The sequence below is a fragment of the Chelonoidis abingdonii genome, chromosome 3, assembly GCF_003597395.2.
Source record: "Chelonoidis abingdonii isolate Lonesome George chromosome 3, CheloAbing_2.0, whole genome shotgun sequence".
NCBI classification, from domain to species: domain Eukaryota; kingdom Metazoa; phylum Chordata; order Testudines; family Testudinidae; genus Chelonoidis; species Chelonoidis abingdonii.
The window spans coordinates 175,635,767-175,660,256 of NC_133771.1; the positions used below are offsets into that span (position 1 = coordinate 175,635,767).

Genomic DNA, 24,490 nt, shown 5'->3' on the forward strand with positions numbered 1-24,490 from the left:
TGCAACTTCTTGTGTTGCAAACTGAAGCTCTCAGTGGAAATGGCGATTTTTTTTTTTTGCCACAGTGATCTGAGTCATGAGATGTATTCTGTTCTCTTTTTCTTAGAGATAAACAAGTGAATTATAACAGCAACAAAACCCCTTATTATAGGATGCTAGGTCAGGGCAGAGCATTAGAGTAATTGTGTAAAATTTTTCCTTTGTCCAGGGTCTTGTTCTAATAGAGGAAAGCTAATTGATGATGCAGATCACATAGTGATTCTTATGAAAGTCAATGGTACCAAACACATGTTGAAGAAAACACTGCATGCCACAGGACCTAGTTCTATAGATAGTAAATTATAATAACTTTATGAGAGATTATTAGGTTATGTATAGAAATACAATTATACAAATGACATTTGTTTGCAGGTTTTTTGAAGTACAAACTATACCCTTTATGGTTTGATATGCAATGGGTATATGGATTATAGATACGGGTACATAAGAAATGTTAGATTTGTACAGTATCTAAGTACTTTATAACTATCCTTTTATCACCTGAGTAGCCCTTACATGAGTTTGTTCATGAATATGTGGGACCAGGGATGTATGCAGGGTTCATTTCCCTCCACCAGTTCAAGTGCAGCCAGTTATGGTGTGGGAAGAATCAGCTGTTTAACAATGCACAGCATCTCTACACAACAGTTTAGGACAGGAAGTGAAGCCAAATGTGGTGATATGTTCTTTACATTATGCATTCAGGAAAAGAAACACATACAAAATGGAAGCTATAAAACTGTTACTGAAAAGCAAGATTAGTATCAACTTCATGTGTTAACAAAACGGAGCATTATAAATAAGCTTTTAGCTCATGTAGTTGAGGCTCATATACTAAGTTTCAGAGGTCCCAGGTTTGATCCCACTTGCTGATGACTGTGATTTGACAGCATTACAAAGATGCAGTGTAAATATTTGAAACTGCTATCCTATCTGGAATATGGCCTGACAGCAAGGCTAAAACCTTGACTTCTGTGCACAGTGCAAGGGAATCTGTGTTGACCGCAAGTGGTCTATATCACGATTTCACGGTGTGCCTCCTCCAGGAGACATTACCTCCTACAACCTAGTTCCTCCACAGCTAACTACATGGCACGATGTTGATCGAGTACTGATTCAAGAAGTGTGCAGCCTGCTCCATCAAAGACACCAGTGCCTGCAGCACCTGGAGTTTATCCAGAAAGGTTTCCATCCAGCAAATCACTTAAGCACATGCATAACTCGAAGCATGTGGATAGACCTATCAACTCCAATAGAATGTTGAAGTCACTATTGTGACACTATTCATGTGTTTACTTGTTTTGCTATATCAGGGCTCAAGTGCTGACAAAACTCAATCTTGCTTAGCCTGTGATATCTGACTGTACATGAAACAGCTACTAAGTCACTTTGAGCCAATATCTGAGAGGGAATGACTAGGATGTATGTGCATACCACATTGTTCTATCCACTAGGCAGACCACAGAGCAGTGGTTCTCAACCTGTTTACTATTGTGCTCCTCATGTGCAGCTCTTTGTGTTATGTGGGCTGTATCAACACAATATATATACTACCAGTATGGCCCTGAGGATGTCACATGGGTCACAGATATTTCTCTGTTTTCTGTCTGCAAATCAGACCCAAAGCAGATCTCTTAATCCAGTCAGTTACAATATTCTTGAAACTCAAAAGTTAGCACGAGTTTGAGTAAATATATTTGAGCAACTACCTCGGAATATTCAAAATTATATTTCAGCATACATGAATTTTAAGAACTAAATCTGTAAAATTACAAAATGTGCATACTCATATTTAAAAGTTGGCATTTTACAAATTGTTTGTGAAAAGTAAAGTGACTTGGAGCAAAGTTGCATACATTTTGTTTCCAAGAAATGTCATGTAATAATATTTGCTATTTTTGCATGACCCTATTTAATGTGCATTTTAGTGTATCTAACTGGACTTGCTAGGTTTTATAAAATAAATTTTAAATAAAAATCCTATAAAAATAAAACATTCCACTATATACACACTTCTTCTCTCCCTGGAGAGACGGTGAGAAAGAGAGCTTGTCACTTAATGTGCTACAGGAATGTGCTCTCATACCACAGTAATGAGGATGGTGGAAGAGCCTATACAGAGTAGAATAGAATTATATCTTGCCCAGCACTGTGGTATCTGAGCCCCTGAGTTTAAATAAGGAAAAAATGACAGCTCTAAAGAACAATTTCCCTTTATGCTAGCACTGTGAGATTGCAGCCATGAGTAAAGGTTTTTCAGATATTCTCCCCAAAAGAGAAATTCCTTTCATGGATGTTCTGCTGATCATACAGTAGCCATTGCTGCCACATGCATGTTTGAATTCTCAGTTCTGTCTTGTATTCAGTGTATATTCTAGGAAGAACATTACCTTACCTTAGGCTTGGGTGACTATGGAAAAGAGCCATAAAGCTGTAAAGTACAAAGCTGCAATAGATTTCAGTCGCTATAATTGGAAGAACCAGCTGGTAGCAAAGCCTGATCCAGCCCCATTGGAGTCAGTGGCAAAACTCCGATCAATTTAAATGGGAGCAGGATCCTGGCCTTTTCTGTGTGTGGAAGGGAAACGGAAAGGTGATAGTTTGGCTACTGCGCTTTTCCCATTGTTTTGCTAAGGTCAAGTGGAGGAAAAGGAAGAGAGAAATATCATAGGGACATAGGACTGGAGGGGACCCCCTAAGTAATTGAGGCCAGTCCCTTGCTTTCACAGGCAACCCCTATCACATAATTTATCAAGCTTCATTTTTAAAACTGGTTAGGTGGTTTGCCCCTACCACTCCTATTGGGAGCTGTTCCAGGACCTCACTCCTCTGATGATTAGAAATCTACTAATTTCCTGAATTTATTCATAGCTGGTTTATACCTATTTGTTCTTGTGCCAACATAGTCCTTTAGCTTAAATAGCTCTTTTCTCTCCCTGGTGTTTACTGTTCTGCTGCATTTATAGAGAGCAATCAAATCCTCTCCCCGCCTTTGTTTTGCAAGGCTAAATAAGCCAAGCTCTGTTAGTCTCCTCTCATAAGATGAGCTCACCATTCCCTTGATCATCCTACTAGCTCTTCTCTACATCTGTTGTACTGTGAATTCAGACTGGAGCCTTGGCTAGTAGAAAATAATATAGATCAGCTCCATACTTGAGTAGTGATTTGTGTCTTATTACTGGCTCGATTTGGACTTGGAGTCGTAGCCTAGAACAGCAAATCACCTTCATGTGCCAACCTCTGCCAAGGGCATTGTGTTGGAGGACCAGAACAAAGGTCACTGAAGTGGCTGAGAACTTGTGCAAACGATCTGTGGGACAGAATGCGGTTCCCCCCTTCCCCCGATGCCACGTTCTCACTAGAAAATGGTTGTCTGGGTTCAGTGCTTTGTTGATACCTTTTCACTGCCTTAAAGTTATGTTAAGGGGGAAGATGATATTTCGTTTTCTTCTGGTGCTTGTACTTTGTCCTCAGAAGTTCCTCTGAAGTCCAATATTTTTCATGTAAAAATAAGGGAAAAGGTAGTCTTTTACATTTTATGTCCAACTTGGGGAGGCATTTAATTAAAACTACACAAAAAAAATTAAGCCTTTTGGGGCCTATTTTTTGGTCTCATTTACATCTCTGAATTATAAGGAGTAATTCCACTTAAGTCAATGCAGTTACACATGAATAAAACTGTTGAGATCAGAATCAGGGCTTATTGCCCCAAGTTGGCTTTTCATCCTCTGCTCCCACTTTAATTGCAGGGCACAATTAGAGCAGGAAAAGCACAGAGAGACAGAGAAGACATTTTTTAACATCAAAACAGTGTTTTAGCCAAATGCTTACCCAGAACAGAGAACCATAGGGGGCTCTGGTTTTTCCCATTTTGTGACCACACTTCATTTTGCAATAGTCTGAGCCTCCACTTGTTTGGATGGAGAGGAAGAATCCTGGGGACTCAGCTCTATGGAAGCCCTTTACTGAGGTACATAGAGGATATTCTGCTTGGATGTTGCATATTATCAGCACATGTGTAATTCTGATAAGTGTCAAAGACACCAGTATTTCCTGAAGCATGATCTCCTAGGCCACTGTTAGGGCTGCACTGCTCTTGAGATATTATACCAAGGGTGCTGGAACAATTTGTGTAGTAGAGGTGCTGAGAGTCATTGCACCAAACTGTAAAACCTGTATATAATGAAAACCACTTCAAGCCAAGGAGTGCGGGAGCACCCTTAATTCCAGCACCTATGCATTACACTGAGCAGCATCAGAAACCTTCCACAAAATTGCACCACAGTAGCCTTGGATCATTTCAGCACACCATCATACACAGTAGCCTTAAAGTATCTGGCATTTTGAGCATCTCTTTGTATCATCTCGATAGTGTGTGGAAACAGAGTTCTTGGATGTTTTTAGTAGTTTGAATGAAACTTCATCTCTTGTGTAAGAAAGTATGAGAGGGGTAGCCATGTTAGTCTGGATCTGTAAAAGCAGCAAAGAGTCCTGTGGCACCTTATAGACTAACAGACGTTTTAGAGCATGAGCTTTCGTGGGTGAATGCCCACTTCATCTGACGTATCCAACGAAGTAGGTATTCACTCACGAAAGCTCATGCTCCAAAACATCTGTTAGTCTATAAGGTGCCACAGGACTCTCTGCTGCTTGTGTAAGAAAGAACAGCCATCAAGCCAGATTCTGGCCTCAGCGGGGTATGAATCTTGAGTTGCTTTGTTGACTTCAGTGCAGCTCTCTGATGCAGATTCTGTTTAACGCACATTGAAGACCACCTGATCCAAACCCCACTGAAGGTAATGGAAAAACTCCTATTAACTTTAACAGGCTTTGGCGCAAGCCTCAAGATCAGAGCCCTCCATATGTCTCGTAGCAAGGCCCTAATAATAGGATCAAGGCAAAAACATACTAGGAATCCAAGCATCTCTGAATTTTGTGGGGTTGTAAATTTAGACCTAGATTCAAAATACATTATTAGATACATTACTCTTTTTCTCAGCTACTGAATCTACTGCCTGCACTGGTTTGAATGATGTCTGCTTGCACTACTGAGCAAACCAAGTTTTACTTTTATTAGCACTTCAGGGCAATATAGCTATGGTGAGCTGAATTCTGTTCTCTCTACCACAATAGCAACAAAATAATCAGCAAAGTTCCAATGACAGCATCTTCATTACCAATGCTACTTTTGAGAGGCAGAAAAAACCCAGGTTGAGCATGCTGTGCAGGCAGTTGGAAAAAATCATCTTTTGACTTGTAAACTGAGCAGCAGATCTGATATGGAGTCACTGGAAGAAGATAAATGTGGCATACCATCGTGTCAGTTTTACTGAATCACTTTTCAGAGCCTACATAAGCTTTAAAACAAAAACCAAGCAATGAATTATTTGGTTTTCCTCAGAGCGGCAGTGAGCTGAAAGTGGAAGCGGACCCCAGCCCACAATCCCCGAGAGGTATATAAATGATTGATGGTAAAAGCTTAGATCATCTACTTTAGTAGTGACTGAAGGATAATGTCCTTGCGTATGTCTGGAATGCAGTGGGAGAGGGATCTGAGGAAGAACACCCTGTGACACGCTTCTGAATTCTCTTCCTCAGGAGCTGAGGTGGAGGTAAGAGCATAGGTGAAGAGAGACCCTAGTCTGTGCTTTCCCTCTGCCACCCTTGGACATTTCTTCACCAAAGAGCTTTCGGATCAATTTTACTCCCTCTCTGTTTGCTTTACTTTACTTCTTAAATTATAGATATTTGGCACAAAACTCAGCCATTTAGTCTTGTCCATTTTTACTGACCACTTTACTTTATTGAGAGAATGAGAAGAGGAAGTATGTGGATGTTGAAATTGTTAGGTTCTTTGTTGTGAGTAGGAAAGTGATTGTTCCGACCTGATGTGTCTTAACTCGTGGATGTAAGTATGTTTCTGCTGCTATAGGAGTCTTCCTCATCCTTCTCTTTTGACAATTTTTTTTCAACATTGGTCATAAATTTCCACCTTTTTCTCCCCCACCCCCCAATGTCTTCACTTTGTTTTGAAGCTGACAGCCACTGGCAGGGCTTTGTAAATTGCAGGAAAGGATCTTTTAAAAAAACATGCTCTTGACAGAAATACAACAGTGTGGAGCTTGCACAAGGAGTTATTTGAAAAATCAAACCTGGATATTTTAGAGAAGGTGGACCACATCCTTGGCTGATGTGAATTGGCATAAGTCCATCAACTTCAATGGAGCCATGTCTGTTACATAGGCCAGCTGAAGATCTTGCCCATCATTCAAAAAAAATAAAAAAAAAAAAAAGGGAGGAGGAGGGGGAATTCCCTGGGATGTGCCATTATGATAATGACACTCAGCCTGTATATATAATGCTCTTGCTTTCAAATAATATTCCTGCCTCTTTGAGATAGGTAAGTAAGTAAACTAGCTCAATGTTACAAATGAGGAAATTTGCCTAGGAGGTTAAGAAACTTGCTTAGAACCAACAAGAGATTTAGGAGCAGAGTTGGGGTTTAACCTTCAAGAATTCCTCATTTTGCTCAGGTTACTAGGAAGACAGGCACACTTGCATACTTGGTAGCGTCACATGGCATTAATTTGAAACAGTTGTCCAGCTAATTGCATGGCAAATTCTGGATTCGAGGCATATTTATTACAAAGGTCAACAACCCCCTTTTATACAGTGAAAAGCATATTTCTTATGGTGCATAAAAATCAGTACACTTCAATGACTACGGTGAGTGAATGCCTTCTGGGAGAGGGCCTGTGTTAAGTGAGTGGATACTAGCTTCTTGTGAGGCTTGGGACCATGTTTTAATCATTAATCTTGATCTATGCAATTTGATCCAGAAAGCAAATATTTAAGACAGAAAAATGTCATTTAAACAATAAGCACTATTATTAATAGTGATGGTGATAAAACTACTTACTGCAGCAAGGTATTTAGTGTTACCGTGTTGTTTGCAGATTCCCTATTGTTAGAATACGAGATCAGGCAAATAAGATGGTAAATTTATACTGCACTTGGCACATAAATGTCCAGTTTTAATAACGTGCATGGTTCTCTGTAAGGGGAGTAGAAGGAGAGGGAACTAACCAACATGGTACCTTTACTAATGTCTCTGATGCTAGCCCAGGGGAAAACAGAATAGGTGGAACTGGAGCTTCTAAGGATGGGTTCAATACATACTGACACTTGAAATGTAGCCGACATTCCTCCATAGAGTTCAGAGATAAAATTGGCTCATACATTACAAGGTACCAGACTGGATTTTACAGAAGAACGTAGAATAGCTTATAAAATACAGTTTGTCAGTACATATGGATTAATGTACCAGACGGCCAATGTCATCCACAAGAGGAAAACATTTATACTTTAGTGGGAAAGAAGGAAGCAGAAGGAAAGCTCATGGAATCACACAGAAATTCTGGTTTGGTGGTGAAGTTTTCTTGATCTCTTCCATATTTCTTCATTCTCTAACCCTCTGTGGCAAAGAGGCCCATTTGCTGGTTCACTTCTCTTGTCAGGCCCAACACACTGTTGTCATAATCGGTATCTAAAAAGTGTTGAGTAAGATATGATTGGAAAACTAATAACTTACTGATCTTTAGTATTCTTGTGTAATGTATGGATGGGACAGATACAAAGGAAATTGTCTCATGATATTAGTATGATTGTGGCTTGGTTTTTAGGGAGTTTTTGCTGAACTCCAATAATTTAAAACAGAAAATGAAGAAATGGCAAATTTAAATTTTTTTGTCACTTACAAGAAATGAGGCTGCAATAAAGCAGAGGTGCTGGGTTGAAATTCGGAGCTCAGAATATTTATATTGTGCCATACAATGGTACGTTGGCTTGCAGTGAGTAACCGATAAGGCCATTTCAGCTTTTGGCGACCATTGTTTAAGTCCTTACCTTGCAATAATGATACTTTGATGCATGTTTTTCTCTAGGCAAAGGAGATGTTTTTGGCGATGTGTTCTGGAAAGAAGCTACCCTTGCTCAGTCCTGTGCTAATGTAAGAGCCTTGACTTACTGTGACCTTCATGTGATTAAAAGGGATGCCTTACAGAAAGTGCTGGAGTTCTATACAGCTTTTTCTCACTCCTTCTCCAGGAACCTCATCTTAACCTACAACTTGAGAAAAAGGGTAAGGAGCTTCATTTTTTAACATACGGAGTGTACAAATAATCACTTCTAAAAACTGTCCCTGGAACTAGTTTGAATTTTGCCATTTCTCTTGCTCTTTCATAAAGATGTAGGTTGATCACTGTCATTGCTAGAGTCAAAAAGTCACATTTGTAGGTGCATAATCAGATGTGGGTATGTTAAAAGTCCTTTATTTTAATTGATAAGAAGTAATCTCAGAAAAATACTTGTAAGTTGCCATGCTGTTGTGATCAGTTGTTCATTGTTTTTGCACTGTTGATAAATGACATTCACTGATTTCTGCTGCTTTAGTGTGGCAGCACAATTAAAAAAGGAGGGGGCATTATTTAATCAGTTATGAGAGACTGAGGAAAAGGCATGAAATCTGATATATGCAAGAAAAACCTTTGCAAGTTTGTATTTCTACAGCTGCAATAGTAATATAATATAAGCATGAACAATTTTATCAGGAGTTGTTTCTTCTAGCTACAAATACTTTTTGGAAGTAGTTTGCTGACTTAATTGATTTGTTTGCTCTCTCCTTCCCCCCATTCATGTTTTTTTTTTCTCAATTCTTCTTGTTGTCTGTTTTAAAACCAAGACTTACTGCATCAGGTGCAAATTATAAAAACAAATATACCATTTTTAATTCCCTATGTAATCTGAACAAGGAGTCTGGTGGCAACTTAAAGACTAACAGATTTATTTAGGCATAAACTTTCATGGGTAAAAAAATCACCTACAAAGAAGTAGTTTGGATAAGTGGTTTTTTACCCACAAAAGCATATACCCAAATAAATTTTCGTCTTTAAGGTGCCACCAGACTCCTTGTTGTTTTTGTAGATACAGGCTAACATGGCTACCCCCTGATACTCGACTGCATGTAATCTCAGTGAACCACTGCTGTGGAATTTTATTAAAATGATAGTACATATCATTCAATTAATATGACTCCATGATGCAGTGTAGAAGAAAGAAGAATATGAAATTGTGAATAGTTGGAGTACACTGGAGCTATTTTTTAAAAGCATATTTTAATAGAAGGTAGTACATAATCACCTAACGTATTTTTGGTAGACTTTTTTTTGTTCCGAAGAAATTCTCCATGGTAACTATCAAGTGCCACAAAACTTCTAGCTAATTATAGCTGAATACACAGCAGAACTCTTTTTCAGCCTTTTTGTAAAATGATGACAGTGTGAAAGTAAAATTTAACCCCAGCTGGCTAATTCTTGGCACTCTGGATCTATTCGAGGCATGTTGAAATTTGTAATACTTCACACATCAATAACTCATTCCATCCATTTGCACCCTTTAAAAATATCAATTAATTTCAGTCCCCAGTATCCTATAAGGTAGGTAAGTACTATCTCCATTTTTGACACAAAATCAAAGCAGCAATACAAATTATCATTACAAAATTAACAAGCTAACTTCTGGAGATGTAAATTCTCTTTGTTTTTCAGGATGACCTTACAGAATGAATTCCACTGAATGGTACTGAGTTTCTGTCACAGACATTTGCTTCCTATAGGACAAGGGGAAATGCAAGGCTACAAGATTGTTAACTAACATCCGTTTTTATATGGTTGCAGTTAAGATCATCTGGATATTGATGCTTAAACGTTATGGCTTTAATAAAACCCTCTCAACATAGAGATCCTCTGAAGAGTCAAAACTCTTGACTCTGTGGGATGAAATAGCCATAGTTATGGTGGTTTAAAAATATTGTGGTGAAGGCTAAGAGATTGTGTTAGAACTTTTACATCAACAATTTGAGAATCAGATGTCTGGTCCAAAGCTGTGGGTCCTTCCACTGACTGTAATGGGCTTGGATTATGCTCCGGATTCCCAGGCCTGTGTTACAAGACCATCTTTAACCACAAAACATCCTTCCTTCCCTATCAGGTTCTTCTATGATGCATTTATTACAGAAATGCATTCTGTGATAGCAATTTCCATCAAATTACAGAGCTAATTGGATTTTAATTGAGTTGCAGTCAGTGGAAAAACTATGCTGATTGATAGTGGAAGTAAGATTCAACTGATTCTAGGTTAGCAGGCTGTATTCTTATTTATTTAGTTAGTTTTTTACTTGAAAGAAAGCTGATTGCAATCAGAGGAGCAATCATAAATAACACAAAGAATATACATTTCTGGGGGTTTATTGAAGGGATGATATTTTACAGTGCTCATGCATCAGACCCATCAGAAATTGACTTTTTAGAAATTAGAATTTTAAACATTTGTTTTCATACATAATCCATGAATTACTGTGATGTCATCACCGTTTAAATACCCTTGTCCAATTTATATAGGAAATTCTCATTAGGTTGTGACTTTCTAACATTTCTCTGTATATTTTTTCTGAAAAGAAATCACAGCCAGAAAACAGAATCTTATGTGAATTATCCTTGTGATAACTTTCAAAATATAACTATTATAATAGTACCTTCTGCTCCACTTGCACCTTTCATCGGGGAATGTCAAAGTGCTTAACTGGGTGAAGGGCAGCTACTGTATGTGCCCTCTAAATATATTTGTATATTATGAAAGTTCTTGGCAATTAAACAGCAATTTTTGATTGTCAAAAAAAGACATCATTTCCCCACTAGGGGTCTCCGCCTCTGGGGTACAGATTCCTTGTTAATAGGAAGCTAGGGAAGTGATCTCCAGGAAGGTCTGAAAGCCCTGTAAGAGTCTGTCTGGAATAGAGCTGTCAGTCGGGAGGGCAAGGAACCTGCTCTTCCTGTGACCATGACCTTCCAGAAGCTCTAGTGTGTCATTGCAGACAGTTACTCATATCATGCAGCAAGAGCACTGGGGCCCAGAGTTGTTTCACTGAGTCCCAGATACAGTTGCATTTGTATCCTGGTGGAAAAATATGGCAGAATTAAAGCTGCTCAAAGCAACATCAGCTCCTCTTCTGAACCCTCAGAGAGGGGGGTGAGGCAAAGGCACTGGGGACATGGGCTCAGCCAGTGGCAGTACAGCGCCTAAGGAGGCCATGCTAAAAGAGGAGGAAGGTCCATGGAGGAACCCACAATCTCCAGAGAAGAAGCCTGCCTTTCCCCCACAAATTTTCTGACACTGTTGGTTTCATGCTCCCATTAGGAGTCCAGAATTTTTTCTCTTTAAAGGAACAGTGCAGAGGAAAATTCATGGGGAGACACTTGCGCAGTTCCCAGCCACTCTGTCTCCTCCCTCCTCCTCAGGCTTTTTTGTGATAAGGCACTTTTTGGCCCTAGATCTTTAACAACATTTGCTAGCATTCAATTCTTGGATAGCTGATGTTAGGATAATTGGTTGAATGGTTCCCGTCCTTTCTGTTTTTAAATATTTGCTCTCTGTATGTGTGCATGCTTCATACCCCGTATTTATTCCCATTGTACTGGGGTAAGGTATATGGTCTCCTTCCACTCAGATGCAGCCATAAATGGTGTTATACCTTTGTTTATCCTTCATGTGATAGAGAACTCTCCTTCATGTTTTACTAAGCGGGTCTCGTTCGTCCCTTGAATACTTTACTATGCTATTTAAACATTAGGCATTTTAGCTTGGATGGGAAATTAAACAACTGGTTTTGAATGCAGTAGAACAACACAGTTCACAGGTGGAATGGTTCAGCATTTTAATGTTGCCAAATACACTCATTATAAATGCTTGGAAGGTCTAGACGGGAGGGGTGAGGAGTTTTCCCAATCACAAATTTGTGTCCGAGGTATAGGGAGAAAACGAGAAAGCATAGATTTAGAAAACTAGATGTAGATACAAATTATACTGAAGAGTTACCAGGCAGAAAAGTATGGTACAGAATACTGTCAGCATATAAGTAGAGCAGGCATGAGCCAGTGCCTTAAAGCTCAGGACTCAGAATGAGAGATCATGTCATAAAAGAATGAAGTGATGGAAAAGACCTAACCGTCCATCTCCCTGCCGTTGTGGAACTGCTCCCTATTGTATGTTAGCGTTTTGCTTCATTTGGTTGTAATTGTGCCATTTGATTGGGGTTCCCACTGGTTGTCTTGGGAAACTATTCCACAGATTAATCAATCACGCTGCCAGGAAACTTTTCCTGATATTTAGCCTAAATTTCACCTTCTGTCGCTTCTAGCTAGAGTGACTACCTCTCTCAGGGGACACTGTGGAAGCTGGGTTTGGGTAAGATACTTGAGCTAACAGCCTCTTGGTTTAAATGTGAGGTGCTTCTCCCCTGTCACAGCCTAAACTTGCCAACCTTCAACTTGCCACAAGATCTATATGATCTCCCAGGCTGGTTCTTTCTGATGAAGAGAACTGAGTGGATGGAAGATTGTGATGAGACAATCTTCATTTTATGGGGGAATCTGGAGGGTCCTAACGTTTGTTACTGTATAGTATTTGTTGATGTAATTGATACAGCTGTCTAGATCTTTTCTGGCTCCATTTTAAACAAATAAATCCTCCCTTTTCCACCAAACAAAATTCCTCCTTTCCCACCTTGCTGTTATAACCCTTCAAATATTTGTATACTATTATGTTCCCTGTCATTTTCCCCTCAGTTGAAATATATATATGTTTACTTCTTCCAATATTTCCTCCCAAATGATGTCCTGTGTTGTGCTCCTGGCTCTGTCACAGACTTGGTGTGGCCTTAGGCAAGTCATTTAACTTCTCTGGGCCTCTTTCTCCCCACCTGTAAATGAGTATAGTAATCCTTTCCAGATCAGAGGTTTGTGTGCAAATCACTTTGAGACCCTTGCTCGAATGTGCGATGGGAAGTATAAGGTAGTATTACATATCCACCCGCACATACAATAAATAGTCACAGAACTCAATCCAGTGCTACTGCGTGCCCTGGGGATTGGATTTCTTCCACCTCCTCTCCTGAAACTCCGCGGATCTTTTTAACTCAAAGCCCAGTCACTCAGGCTGTGTGCTAGAGAGAGGATTTGGTCCAATCTGAAGTATGAGTGAAACTTGTATGAATAAGCATACAATTATTTTTCAGTGCAGATGGAAGCTTTCCTAATTTTGAGTCAAGAATAACTCCTTTGCCTTTCAAAGAAGTCAGCTGAAAGAGCAATTTCCCAAACTTTTTCAGTTCTAAGGCTCTTTTGATGATGATTTTAAAATGTTGTATATTTTTCAGCCTTAGGTCCTAGTTTACGTTATAGAGGAGCTGGTTGCAAATTCTAATGATATATTATGCAGAGTTTTAATATATACACATATTCATGCTGTAACGTTAATAAGCTTGTGTTCTGGATCAGTATTAAAGTTAGTTGTATTATGTGAAAGATTCATTTTAACATGAATATGGTGCATAACTGACTATATGAACAGTGCAGTCAGATAATGAAATGTTTATATAAATGATCTGAAATGATCATTCCTGTACTTTTATGTTTTAATCTGCAGCATCCATTATTGTGTGCAGTATAGATCATGTGTAATGCTAAGCAGTGTTTCGTATGTTTAGACATTAGTTTAGCACCTGTAGAATTGTCCCCTAGAAATAGTTAGTTGATGCTATGCAGAAGCAGGGATGGTTTTCCCAAATGAAAAAATATTTGAGACAACTGAAATTATTGAAACCTACATACAATGTTAATCATCTGGGAAGCAATAACTGTTTTAATAGATGCAGCTCTTCACCACCAGAAGAAATTTATGCAGGGGGGACCAGCTGTTGATGGCCTTCTGAATTATGTTTTTTTTTAAAACTCTATGAATTGTATCTCATCATGGGATGCTTTTATACTGCAAGTGACATTTAAAAAATCAGCACTTAGCTGCCCCAAAGCATTTGCAGTAGAATATTTCCTGTTCTGTGTTATCATGGGTACCTGGAGCATATGAAATGTTGTTTTTAATGGTACCCCCCTGTGTGTCACTCTGAATTATTTGATACCATCTGGCTGATTTCTGAAAAATGAATTAGGAATGCACATTGTGAGGGCAGGATTTATTCAGTCAGCTATTTCCAAGTTTATTTTAAAACAAGAGAAAGCAGAATATTTGACGACAATTGGGGGAAAAAAAGATGCAAGAATAACAGGCAAATCCTGGTCCCACTTAAGTTAAAAGCCTCCCTTTTGGTGAGGACTAGGATTCTGTACAAGGTCTATTGAGTTTTGATTAGAACTGGTTGAAATATTTTATTCTAATTTTTTTTCTTTAAAAACAACTAAAACCAACCAACAAAACAAAAACCGTTGTAAAGCCTTTACAAAAATTGCAACAACAACAACAAAATTGATTTTTTCAAACTTTGAATTGTAAGTGCTTACCAACATTTTCCATTTATCCCCATGCCCAAAAAGTGCTCATGCAGCAGTTTTGGCTAGATGAAAAATGTCATTAACAATTTCAATAAGATTTTCAAATGGAATTTTGATTAACAGTTTTGCAAAACATTTACTTTAGGTCCATTTGAACTCTGGGAAATGTTTTCCAGTCGCAGTCGAGGAAAAACCTACTTTTCACACTATTTTCACACACTTTTTTTTTTTTTTTAAATCTAACCCCACTTTTATTTTTCCCAGTGAGGAAAACGTGATGGGCTTGGTTCAGCAACCTTATACTCATGTTGAGTAGGACTTACAGGAGTAATCTGAAATTAGTACTTCACTCATATTTCACTCCTCAACACAAGCAAGGGGCCCTATGTGGGTAGCATTCTAAAAATTATTTGAAGAGTCGGGGCCCTTTCTATCATCATTCCAAACATCTTCACCTCTGGTCAGCCTCCTCCCTATTATCTATAAAATAAGCACATAGTGTATTAACATTTTTTTCATGATTGGTTCTCACAGTTGACATCAGAAACTCCAAGAAAACTTCTCCCCACCTCATTTCATAACAAATTAGACCATTTTGCTGTAAAATGCCCTAAGTACTATCTTTGTGTTGAAAATGCAGGCTTATCTACCCTTTTAGGATACATTTTTTTTTCTTGATTCTTTTTAAAAACCTTGAAGACAAATTCATTTAATGAGGTAACAGCAGATGTAGCTCTTGTCTTATGAAGACCAGAAATATATAAATAATCATCATCTCTAATCTCCAAAAACTTCCTCTGTTTTTGGCTACTCAGAAATTTAATAAATCATGGTGTCAGACTCTCTACCATCACATAAGTATGGCTTGTACAGTCCTTTTGCAAGTAAGATACATGTAATTCATTAATTGCTCTTCAAGGTTTCACTGTCACCCAGAAGTAGCAGATGAGGTATTAGTTATGGTGAGTTATTATCTTGATTAAAGAATGTAAAATCATTGTCGACTTCCATCACACACTTGTTAAAGTAGCTTAGGCTACCAATGACAATATAGGTCATGCTCAAAGAACAGCATTGAAACAGCTGTGAAAGAACAGCAGGGAAATGGGACAGAGTCTAACCTCCAAAAAACAGTCATTGACTTTGCTGCTGCTACCTGTGATGTAGTGTAAAGATGTCTTATTAGGCTTTGATTTCCTCTGCCTGCTTCCATTTTAACTCAATCATCAACCAGCAAGTCCTGTGCAACTGCTAGTGGCAGTGAAGGCTGGAGCTAGCAGTTCATTAGTTTACAAGATTTCAGTGAATACCTTCTACCTGGGGGTGAGGGTCGTTCATTGCATTTAATCCAATGACAAATGCAGTGGAATAAGTGAGAGAAGTAATCATGGAAAGCTTTTAGTTGCAATGTCATTTGGGAACATTCCTATCCAGTTAACATAAAAGCTTTGTGATGTTCTTTATTAGTAACATTCAAAACTGTAATTTGCTTTTGACAGTCACAACATGATTTGGAAGTGACCTTTATGTTTTATTCCTGGACCTTGCCTTATTATAGATTTGCATCCATGAAGGGTAGTTCAGAAAGCTAGTGAATTCCATGTAATGTTATATTTCAGAAAGAGGAAACAATTTGTCTGGATTTTTCACATTTCTGTTCATCCTCTTTATATATTAAGACATTAAATGGAGAAATAACTTTGGATATATCATGAGTTAATGTTTTGGTGGTTCCAGTAGTTCTGGGACTTTCCTTCTACTAAATTTCCCTTTTTTTTGCTTCCCGAAACTTCTGGACTAATGCTTCTTTCCGACTAGGGTGATCCTCTAGAGGCCATCAGTATCACCTTGGAGTTAACCGAGAGGATTGCTTGACAGAATTCTGAAGCCCTTGCCAAATTACCTTTCATACCTAATTGCAGTAACCCATGCATTGGCCAGAACTGTATTCTCCAGCATTTTGAGATCCCTGAATTTAGCACAGGGGTCAGCAACCTTTCAGAAGTGATGTGCCGAGTCTTCATTTATTGACTTTGATTTGAGGTTTCACGTGCCAGTAATACATTTTGACATTTTTAGAAGATCTCTTTCTATAAGTCTATATTATATAACTAAACTATTGTATGTAAAGTAAACAAGGTTTTCAAAATGTTTAAGAAGCGTCATTTAAAATTAAATTAAAATGCTGATCTTACGCCGCCAGCCTGCTCAGCTCACTGCCAGCCTGGGGTTCTGTTCACCTAGGCTGGCAGCAGGCTGAGCAGGGCCTGCAGTGGGACCCAAGACTGGGGCAGGGGGAGGTTTCAGGGGTCAGGACAGAGGGAGAGGGTTCAGGGCAGAAGACCGAGGTCAGAGGCAGTTCAGGGATCAGGGCAGAGGGCTGGGGTGTGTGCGGGGGGTCAATGGTCAGGGCAGAGGGCTGGGTGGGGGGGGGTTCAGGGCAGAAGGCCTGGGGGTGTAGGGAGTGCAGGACAGAAGGCTGAGTGTATGGGAGTCAGGGCAAAGGGATGGGGCTGTAGGGATGCAGGGCAGAAGGCTGGGTGTGCGTGTATCCCACTGTGGTGGGATATCATCATGTGGATTCATGCAGGAAGTGTTTATAATTGGTTAAACTACAAAGATCTATTGTCCCATTGCTGCCTGGGGTAATTGTGATAACTCCTATTCATGTTAATGTTAAAAACTATTTTCCAAATTGTGCTTCCTGCAGCTAGTAGTTCTGTATTTGTAGTGTTTATAGCAACAGCTACAGTAGACTGAGAAAATACATGTGATAATATACCGTTACCATTTTAATACAAGTAAAGTTTAGTGTCAACACATAGCAGCATCACTAACAAGCATCTGTAAGCAGATATGGACAGAAAGAATACACCCTGTATTTAGACCAAACATGCCCTTTCTGGGCTTTGGTTTTACTTGGTGCCATAGATAAAAATAAATTTCAGTCTAAATTTTCGTTCCTAGCTTGGCTGCCCTAGGATTTCCCTTTAACACCTTCTCCACCCCTGACCCTAGTTCCCTCTGCCTCTTAAAGGGACATTTCAGCTCCTTTTGTGTCCTGGTTGGATATGACAAAATACATCTTTCACTATGATTCACTAGTAATTACACCACATCTTTAAGTAGGAATCAGACACCTGATGGCTGGATGACCCAACAGAGGAGCACTGCAATCCTGTGCAGAGCCTTGGCATCTGCTCTTCTGTTACAGATGCGTGTCTGACAAAATAATCTAAACGAAAGGCACCCCCTCATATGCCTTTTAATAAAAAGGAATAGTATTAAATATAGCCGGACACCTGATTAATGGTTGGAAGTGTATTCCACGGCTTGTCAGGTGACATTGTACTTTTGTATTGCCTTAAATGTGAGGACGGGGAGCACTTTTTAAAGTTTTCTAACCAACTGAGCAGAAAGGTTAGGATACATTAGAACCATTTTATCCTACAGTCTGTGCTGCAGGGCAAACTCTCATCCCTCCATTCCCTGCACAGCAAGAAGCAGCTTCATGGGAATGAAAGCGAGGTCAGGAATGTAAGAGGAAATCACAGAAAGGCTACTTGCTGCACAAACACCAGAAATTCACAACCCTGCCCCATTGGGAAGGTGTGTGCTGTGAGACACTTGTGCCTCATTGTGGAGTGTGTGCACAGGGAGATTCTCTGAACTAAAGGGAAACGCTTCCCAATAGGCGGGCAGATGAACACCTCATCCAGTGGAAAGACAAGCAGAAAAAGGCACGAGTGGAACTGCTGGGTGTCTCCCAATGGAGACATCTGATATCATGAGGCTGTGACAAGGGAGAAGCCACCTCTTTTCACGACTGGGCTTACAAGTAAGCATGCAAAAATCAACCCTGGTACCCATCCAGAAACTGGTCTCCATTGGGGCCCATCTAGATTCTCTGCAGGCCAAAGCATCACTACCACCGAACAGATGTCTTACTATGACCACTCTGATCTCCTCAGTACTGAACAGCCTGCACACAATGGCACGAACCCATCTACAACTATTAGGCCATATGGTGGCAACCACATCCATAGTACGCCCCATGCACTCAGGGCTGGCTAAGGACCATCTACATACCACACAAACACAGCGTGAACAAACACCTCACGCTGCCACCCCAGGTCAAAGAGACTCTGCAGTGGTGGACCCAACTCTACAGTGTGTGTGTGTGGGAGTCCCTTTCAGACAAACTCCACCTTCTAGGATTCTGACAACTGATGCCTCCTTGATAGGCTAGGGAGCCCATTTACAGCACCACACCACAGGGCTGATGGTCCCCCTCTGAGACATGATTACATACAAATCTCCTGGACCTGTGAGCAATTTGCAATGTGTGTTTTCACTTCCTACCCTTGATCAAGAATGAGACTATATGAATAATGATGGACAACACTGCCTGCATGTTTTATATCAACTGGCAGGGAGGGGCACGGTTGCACTCCCTTTGCACTGAAGCCATGAAATTATAGAACTAGTGTATCTGGCACAAGGTCAGCATATCAGCCTTGTACCTCCCAGGTGGCCAAAACACTACAGCAGACACGCTGAGCAGAGAATTTTCTCAGGATCACGAGTGGGAACTCAACAGCATTATCCCACAAAACAGTCAAACACTGGGTCACCCATCTACTGACCTCTTCACGACATCCCAGAACCACAAATGCCCACATTTCTGTTTCAGAGTGGGGTTGGGATCCCAATCCCTGGGACACACCTTCTTCCTCAATTAGGATGCACCTCTGCTATACACATTTCACCCAATTCCCCTGCTTTAGAGGGTTATATACAAAATAAGAACCAACAAGGCTAAAGTTATCCTGGTAGTCTCCACATGGCCCAAACAGACTTGGTACTCGTACCTGTTGCGGGTGGCCGTATGCACAACACACATTATCCCACATCTGCCAAACCTTCTATCACAGGCTGCTGGACAGGTTTACCACCCGAACCTGGAGAGGCTTCACCTGAGAGCATGGGTCCATCGTGACTAACTAACCGGCTCAGAACAGGTGAAAGACATATTACTGACCAGCCGAAGGATAACCATGCATAATATTTACCTGCATAAATAGAAGAGATTCAAGATATGGTGTCAAAATAAACAAACCAGAGCTGTTTTCCCCCCTTTATCATTGATACTGGAATATGTGCAGGGACTAAAGACCTCTGGACTATTGCTTAGCTCGGTCAAGGTACATCTCATGGCTATCACCCCTTTCTATCACAAGGTTGACAGGATCTTTGCCCTTTTGATCACCAAACGTATCAGAAATGTTTACCCCAAAAAACGTACACCCCCATCCCACCTCAGGATTTGAATTTAGTACTATGCTGCCTCACTGGGCCCCCATTCGAACAACCCCATCCTTAGCAACATGCTCTCTGACACCCCTATTGAGGCTAGTACTATGCTGCCTCCCTGGGCCACCATCCTTAGCAACATGCTCTCTGACACCCCTATTGATGAAGGTGGAATTCTTAATAGCTATTACATCAGCACACCAAGTGGGAGAGCTAGGGGCCCTCATGGCTAGCCCACTTTAGACCATCTGTGTTAAGGACAAGGTCACTCTAAGATCTCACCGCAAATTTCTCCCTAAGGTACTTTCATCCTTCCATGTAAACCAACCAATCCGTCGTCCCGCATTCTTCCCTAAACCTCATGGGAGAACACAAGACACGGCACTACGTGCTCTAGACGTCAGATGCACCTTAGCGTTCTACCTTGGCACAACTAAGCCCTTTAGAAAATCACAGAGACTTTTCATTTTCCCTGTGGAATGCTCTAAAGGTTCCACTATTTCCAAACAGAGACTATCTAAATGGATTTCCTGGTGCATCCTCCTCTGCTACCTACAGAAAAACCTGCAACCCCCATTGGGGGTCCAAACTCACTCCACTAGATCCCTTTCAACTTTGTTAGTCTTCCTAAGCAACATACCAATCATGTACATATGCAGAGCCGCCCCGCACACCTTCACAAAGGATTGTACAGTTGACCAGGGCTCACGACTGGATTCATTGCTAGGCCTTACGGTATTATCGTCGTTTACACACACAATTTCGAAGCCCCTTCCGTCCAATGAGGGGCACTGCTTGACAGTCACCTGAAGTGGAGCACCCACAGGAACACTCCTTGAAGAAGAGATTACTCACCCTGTGCAGTAACTGAAGTTCTTCGAGATAGGTGTCCCTGAGAGTGCTCCACTACCCACCCTCCTCCCCTCTACTTCGGAGTTCAATTTCTGGCTCTATGGTAGAGAAGGAACTGAGGGCAGTCGGGTCGCATGTGCTAGATAGGCACTGTCAATGGCACGAGATGGGGATAGTGTATGCACCACCCAGATGAGCACTGCTGCCGAAACGCTACGATTGAAGGTGCAGGGACGCACATTCACCTGAAGTGGAGCACACACAGGGACACCTATCTCAAAGAACTTCAGTTGCTGCACAAGGTGAGTAACCTTCTCTTTAAGAATAGCTCCGGGACAGGGCAGCTAACTCAAGGAGGAGCTTCCCCAAGGTGTTGGGGCTGGGGAAAGCATACTGGGTTGAGAGGGGAGGCTGGACACAGACTGATGGATCTGGGTGAAGGAGGAGTGGAAGGACTGATTGATTATGGGGTTTGTGAGGAATGGGAAGAATTTTTTTCTAGGAAACATCACTTGTTTCACCAACTGAGGTAGCACAGTTTTGAGGGAGCCTTTTGTTAAAATTTTGGCAGCATTTCACTCTGTTGAATTGATGTTCCCACAAGGGTTGGGCTTGCTACACAGGGTGCTCCTTTGCATCATCAATATTTTAATAAGCCTGACAAACAGTGTAACCTCCCCACACATTTCTGAGAAATGGGACTCTTGCTGTAGCTTGCATTGTATTTTTTGTGCCTCTTATCGTCCTGAATAGTTTGATTGTTGCGGTTTCATGTTGGACATGAGAAAACTAACTATTGTTTCTTCTTCACATTTTCCCTTTTGCTTGGGAGAATACACACAAGCATATGAACATTTTAAATTATTGATATTTTTCCTCAATTTCATTGAACCAAGTCACAGTAAAGCCTCAGTTCACAAACAGCTGCCTATTGCTGGCAGATGTAATTTGCTACATTGCACACACGTTACTCTGTGTGTGTGTGTGTGTGTTTGTAACAGTATAGAACCTTTTTACGCCCAAGATCACTTTTTGAATGTAAGGGCAACCCAGGATCTACCCCACTCTTTCTCCAAAGCCCTGCCCCTCTCTCTGTCTCTCCCCCCCGTCACTCTCTCTCCCCCACCCTCACTCACTTTCACTGGGCTGGGGCAGAGTGTTGGGTTGTGGGATGTGGGCTCTGGGAGGGGCTCCGGGCTGGGGCAGAGTGTTGGGATGCAGGGTGCTGGCTCTGGGAAGGGGGTCAGGGTTTGGGCAGGGGTGCAGGAGTGGGGGCAGGGCCGGGGCAGAGTTTTGGGATGCAGGAGGGTGTTCGAGGTGCAGGCTCCAGGAAGGGGCTCATGGCTAGGGGTTGGGGTGCGGCCTCCTGTCAGAAAGATCCTTCTTGGATACTATGAGTATCTTCAGTAAGTGCACTTCACCATTAAATATATAGTCAATGAGATCCATCTGAATTAAAGTAATAGACCCTGCACCCATCTCATTTTGCTGAGCAACATTGGAAGTGTCAGCCCAGTAGGTATGGCATGCATTTGACTTCTAATACTTGTGCTTCTGCCGCACTGATGTGGAATGGCTGTAGAGTGCTCCAGAACTTAAATGGTTTCTTCTCTGTAGTGGGATGATAATGTAAAATAAAAGTCAGAAGACTAGATACTAGCCTGTGTTGGGAATAATGGTCCTGAGTGATTCTGACAAAGTACCTTTAATTCCTTTGGGACTTCAGTAGTCACTGGAAGTACTCCTCACATCACTGAGTTTCTCAGCAATTTTAGGATTGGAATCAATATTACCAGTTTTTCAATATTTCTTAGCTTAGTGGCCATTCTTGTTATCCATGATAGCTGGCAAAAGAAAGGAGGTAGAAAACAAATAAGAAGGATTTGAGAGAGCTTTTTCCTAATGTCATGTAAATTGATGTTCATTTTACTATCCATTATGTTAAATATTCTTTTGTTTAGTTTTAATGTAATAAAACCTTCAATTGTTCATAAATATTTAGAGGAATAGAAAAATTATCCAATTTTGTTTTTGTTTTGCATTCCAATGCAGATCAGGCAAACAACAGAGTTAAAATAAGCTGATCACTAGATTTCTGAAATCAGGCTATTCTTATTGGGCACTGATAGGGACATTCTGCCTTTCCCCTTGTTGGCAAGCTAGCCTGAAATACATTGGCACTCTCCATATTCTATAAGGATTGCATCTGGCTCCTTTTACTTCCCTGCTTCTGGTTCTAAAGTTGCTGCCTAACCGAGTCTTGCCATGATGTCTTGAAACTCCTGGTTTCCAGAGAGTCGACTTTTTCTGGCATCTGGAGTAAATTTTGTTGTGAGAGATTGAGTTGTAACGCCTGACCTCCTCTTCAGAAGAGCTGTTGCATGTAGAACACAGAGGCTTTTCAGACTTGTCACTTTTAAATACCCCTGCCTCCACTTGGAAGCAGCTCTTCTGCGTGGTGTTGGAGCAGGAGCCTCTGAAAGCAATAGTAGCTGTATTTTAAGCGACAGGTCTAATTTTTTTACAGCACCTCACAGAAATCAGTGTTTTGATGAGTGAACGCAATACTGTGAAGCACTTTACTGCATGTGATTTCTAGTCCTTAGCAAAGTTTTCTCATATTCCCAAGCCAGCGGTCAGCAGGTTTTCATGGAACCATCAGAATAGGAGCCTCATCTAGGTGGGAAACTATCCTAAATACTTTAAAGGAACCATGAGTGCCTGTCACCTGACCTCTTACGCTATCTAACTTGAAGAGCATAAAAGAGGAATCTCTTGCTTGACTGATATTTATTTTCCGTCTCTCAAAGTGCTAGAAATAACCCATTTTCTCCTAAATTGTTTAATTTATTTTGTTATACTAAAAAAAAAAATTGCATTGGCAAAAATTCATAATCTGGGTACCTAAAGTTCATCCTAAATCCACACCTTAGCACCTAAGTAGAAGGGGCTGTAACTCTGCCTGGTATGGGACACAGCTGAGAGCACCAATTTCAGGTCAGACTGCCAGAATACAGGGCATATATCTCAGATTATACCACCAATCTATCATAAGATTTCACAAAGCCAATAACAAATGTGTGCTTCCAAAATACTATACAAGTTATTATGAAGCCACAGACAGTCCCCTTCAGGCCCTCTAGCCGCTCATGAACCACCCAGACAAAACAGACTTCTATGATAAAAAGTTACTAAAACCAGAAATCACATTTATTAGGTTCTTCCAGTTCCAAAGAACCAGACACTCTCTCACCCCAGGTCAATAGGTACAGTACTTCAGGATCTCACCAAATACCACACTGAGCCCATCCTTAGTAAACTAGCTAAAGAGCTATTGATAAAAAAAGAAAAGAAGAGAGTTATTAAATGGTTAAAGTGAATTATATACATTCAAGGCCGGCTTTAGGGCGATTCCCCCGATTCCCAGGAATCGGGCCCCACGGCATCCGGAAGAGGGGCCCTGCACTCTCCACAGAAGTGCCGCTGGAAACAGCGGCAACTGATTGAGCTGCGACCAAATTGCCGCTGCTATCTTCAGCGGCAGCTCAATCGCTGCAGCTGTCTTTGGCAGCATTTCGGTGGCAGTTCTTTCAAATCGGGCCCTACACGTCCTAACGCCGGCCCTGTATACATTACAGTTGATTTCAGTGTCTGTAGATCAGGATAATAGCACTGATGTTAAATCTGCCAGTTTGTAATAAGTCTCTCTGTTTACATCCAAAAGTTTGGAGTCCTCGGTGCATTGTTCAAAGCTCCCTTTTGTTAGAAATCACAGTCCAGAGATGTGGAGCAGGAAAGAGGCAAGGAGGTGATGTCATGGTCTCCTCAGTCCATGTACATGGAAAAATACTGGCTCAAACATGGAGTCATGGATCACATGTTCT

At 40.8% G+C, this 24,490-nt stretch overlaps 1 protein-coding gene across 2 annotated transcripts in view; it reads left to right on the forward strand.

The window, feature by feature from the left end:
- KCNH1 (potassium voltage-gated channel subfamily H member 1) overlaps window positions 1–24,490 on the forward strand; it is a 336,977-nt gene that overhangs the window by 201,113 nt on the left and 111,374 nt on the right. For both annotated transcript variants that reach the window (XM_032762968.1, XM_032762969.1), the window contains one exon: window positions 7,983–8,179. In XM_032762968.1, coding sequence (XP_032618859.1) covers window positions 7,983–8,179 — 197 coding nt within the window. The remainder of the gene's footprint in view (window positions 1–7,982; window positions 8,180–24,490) is intronic.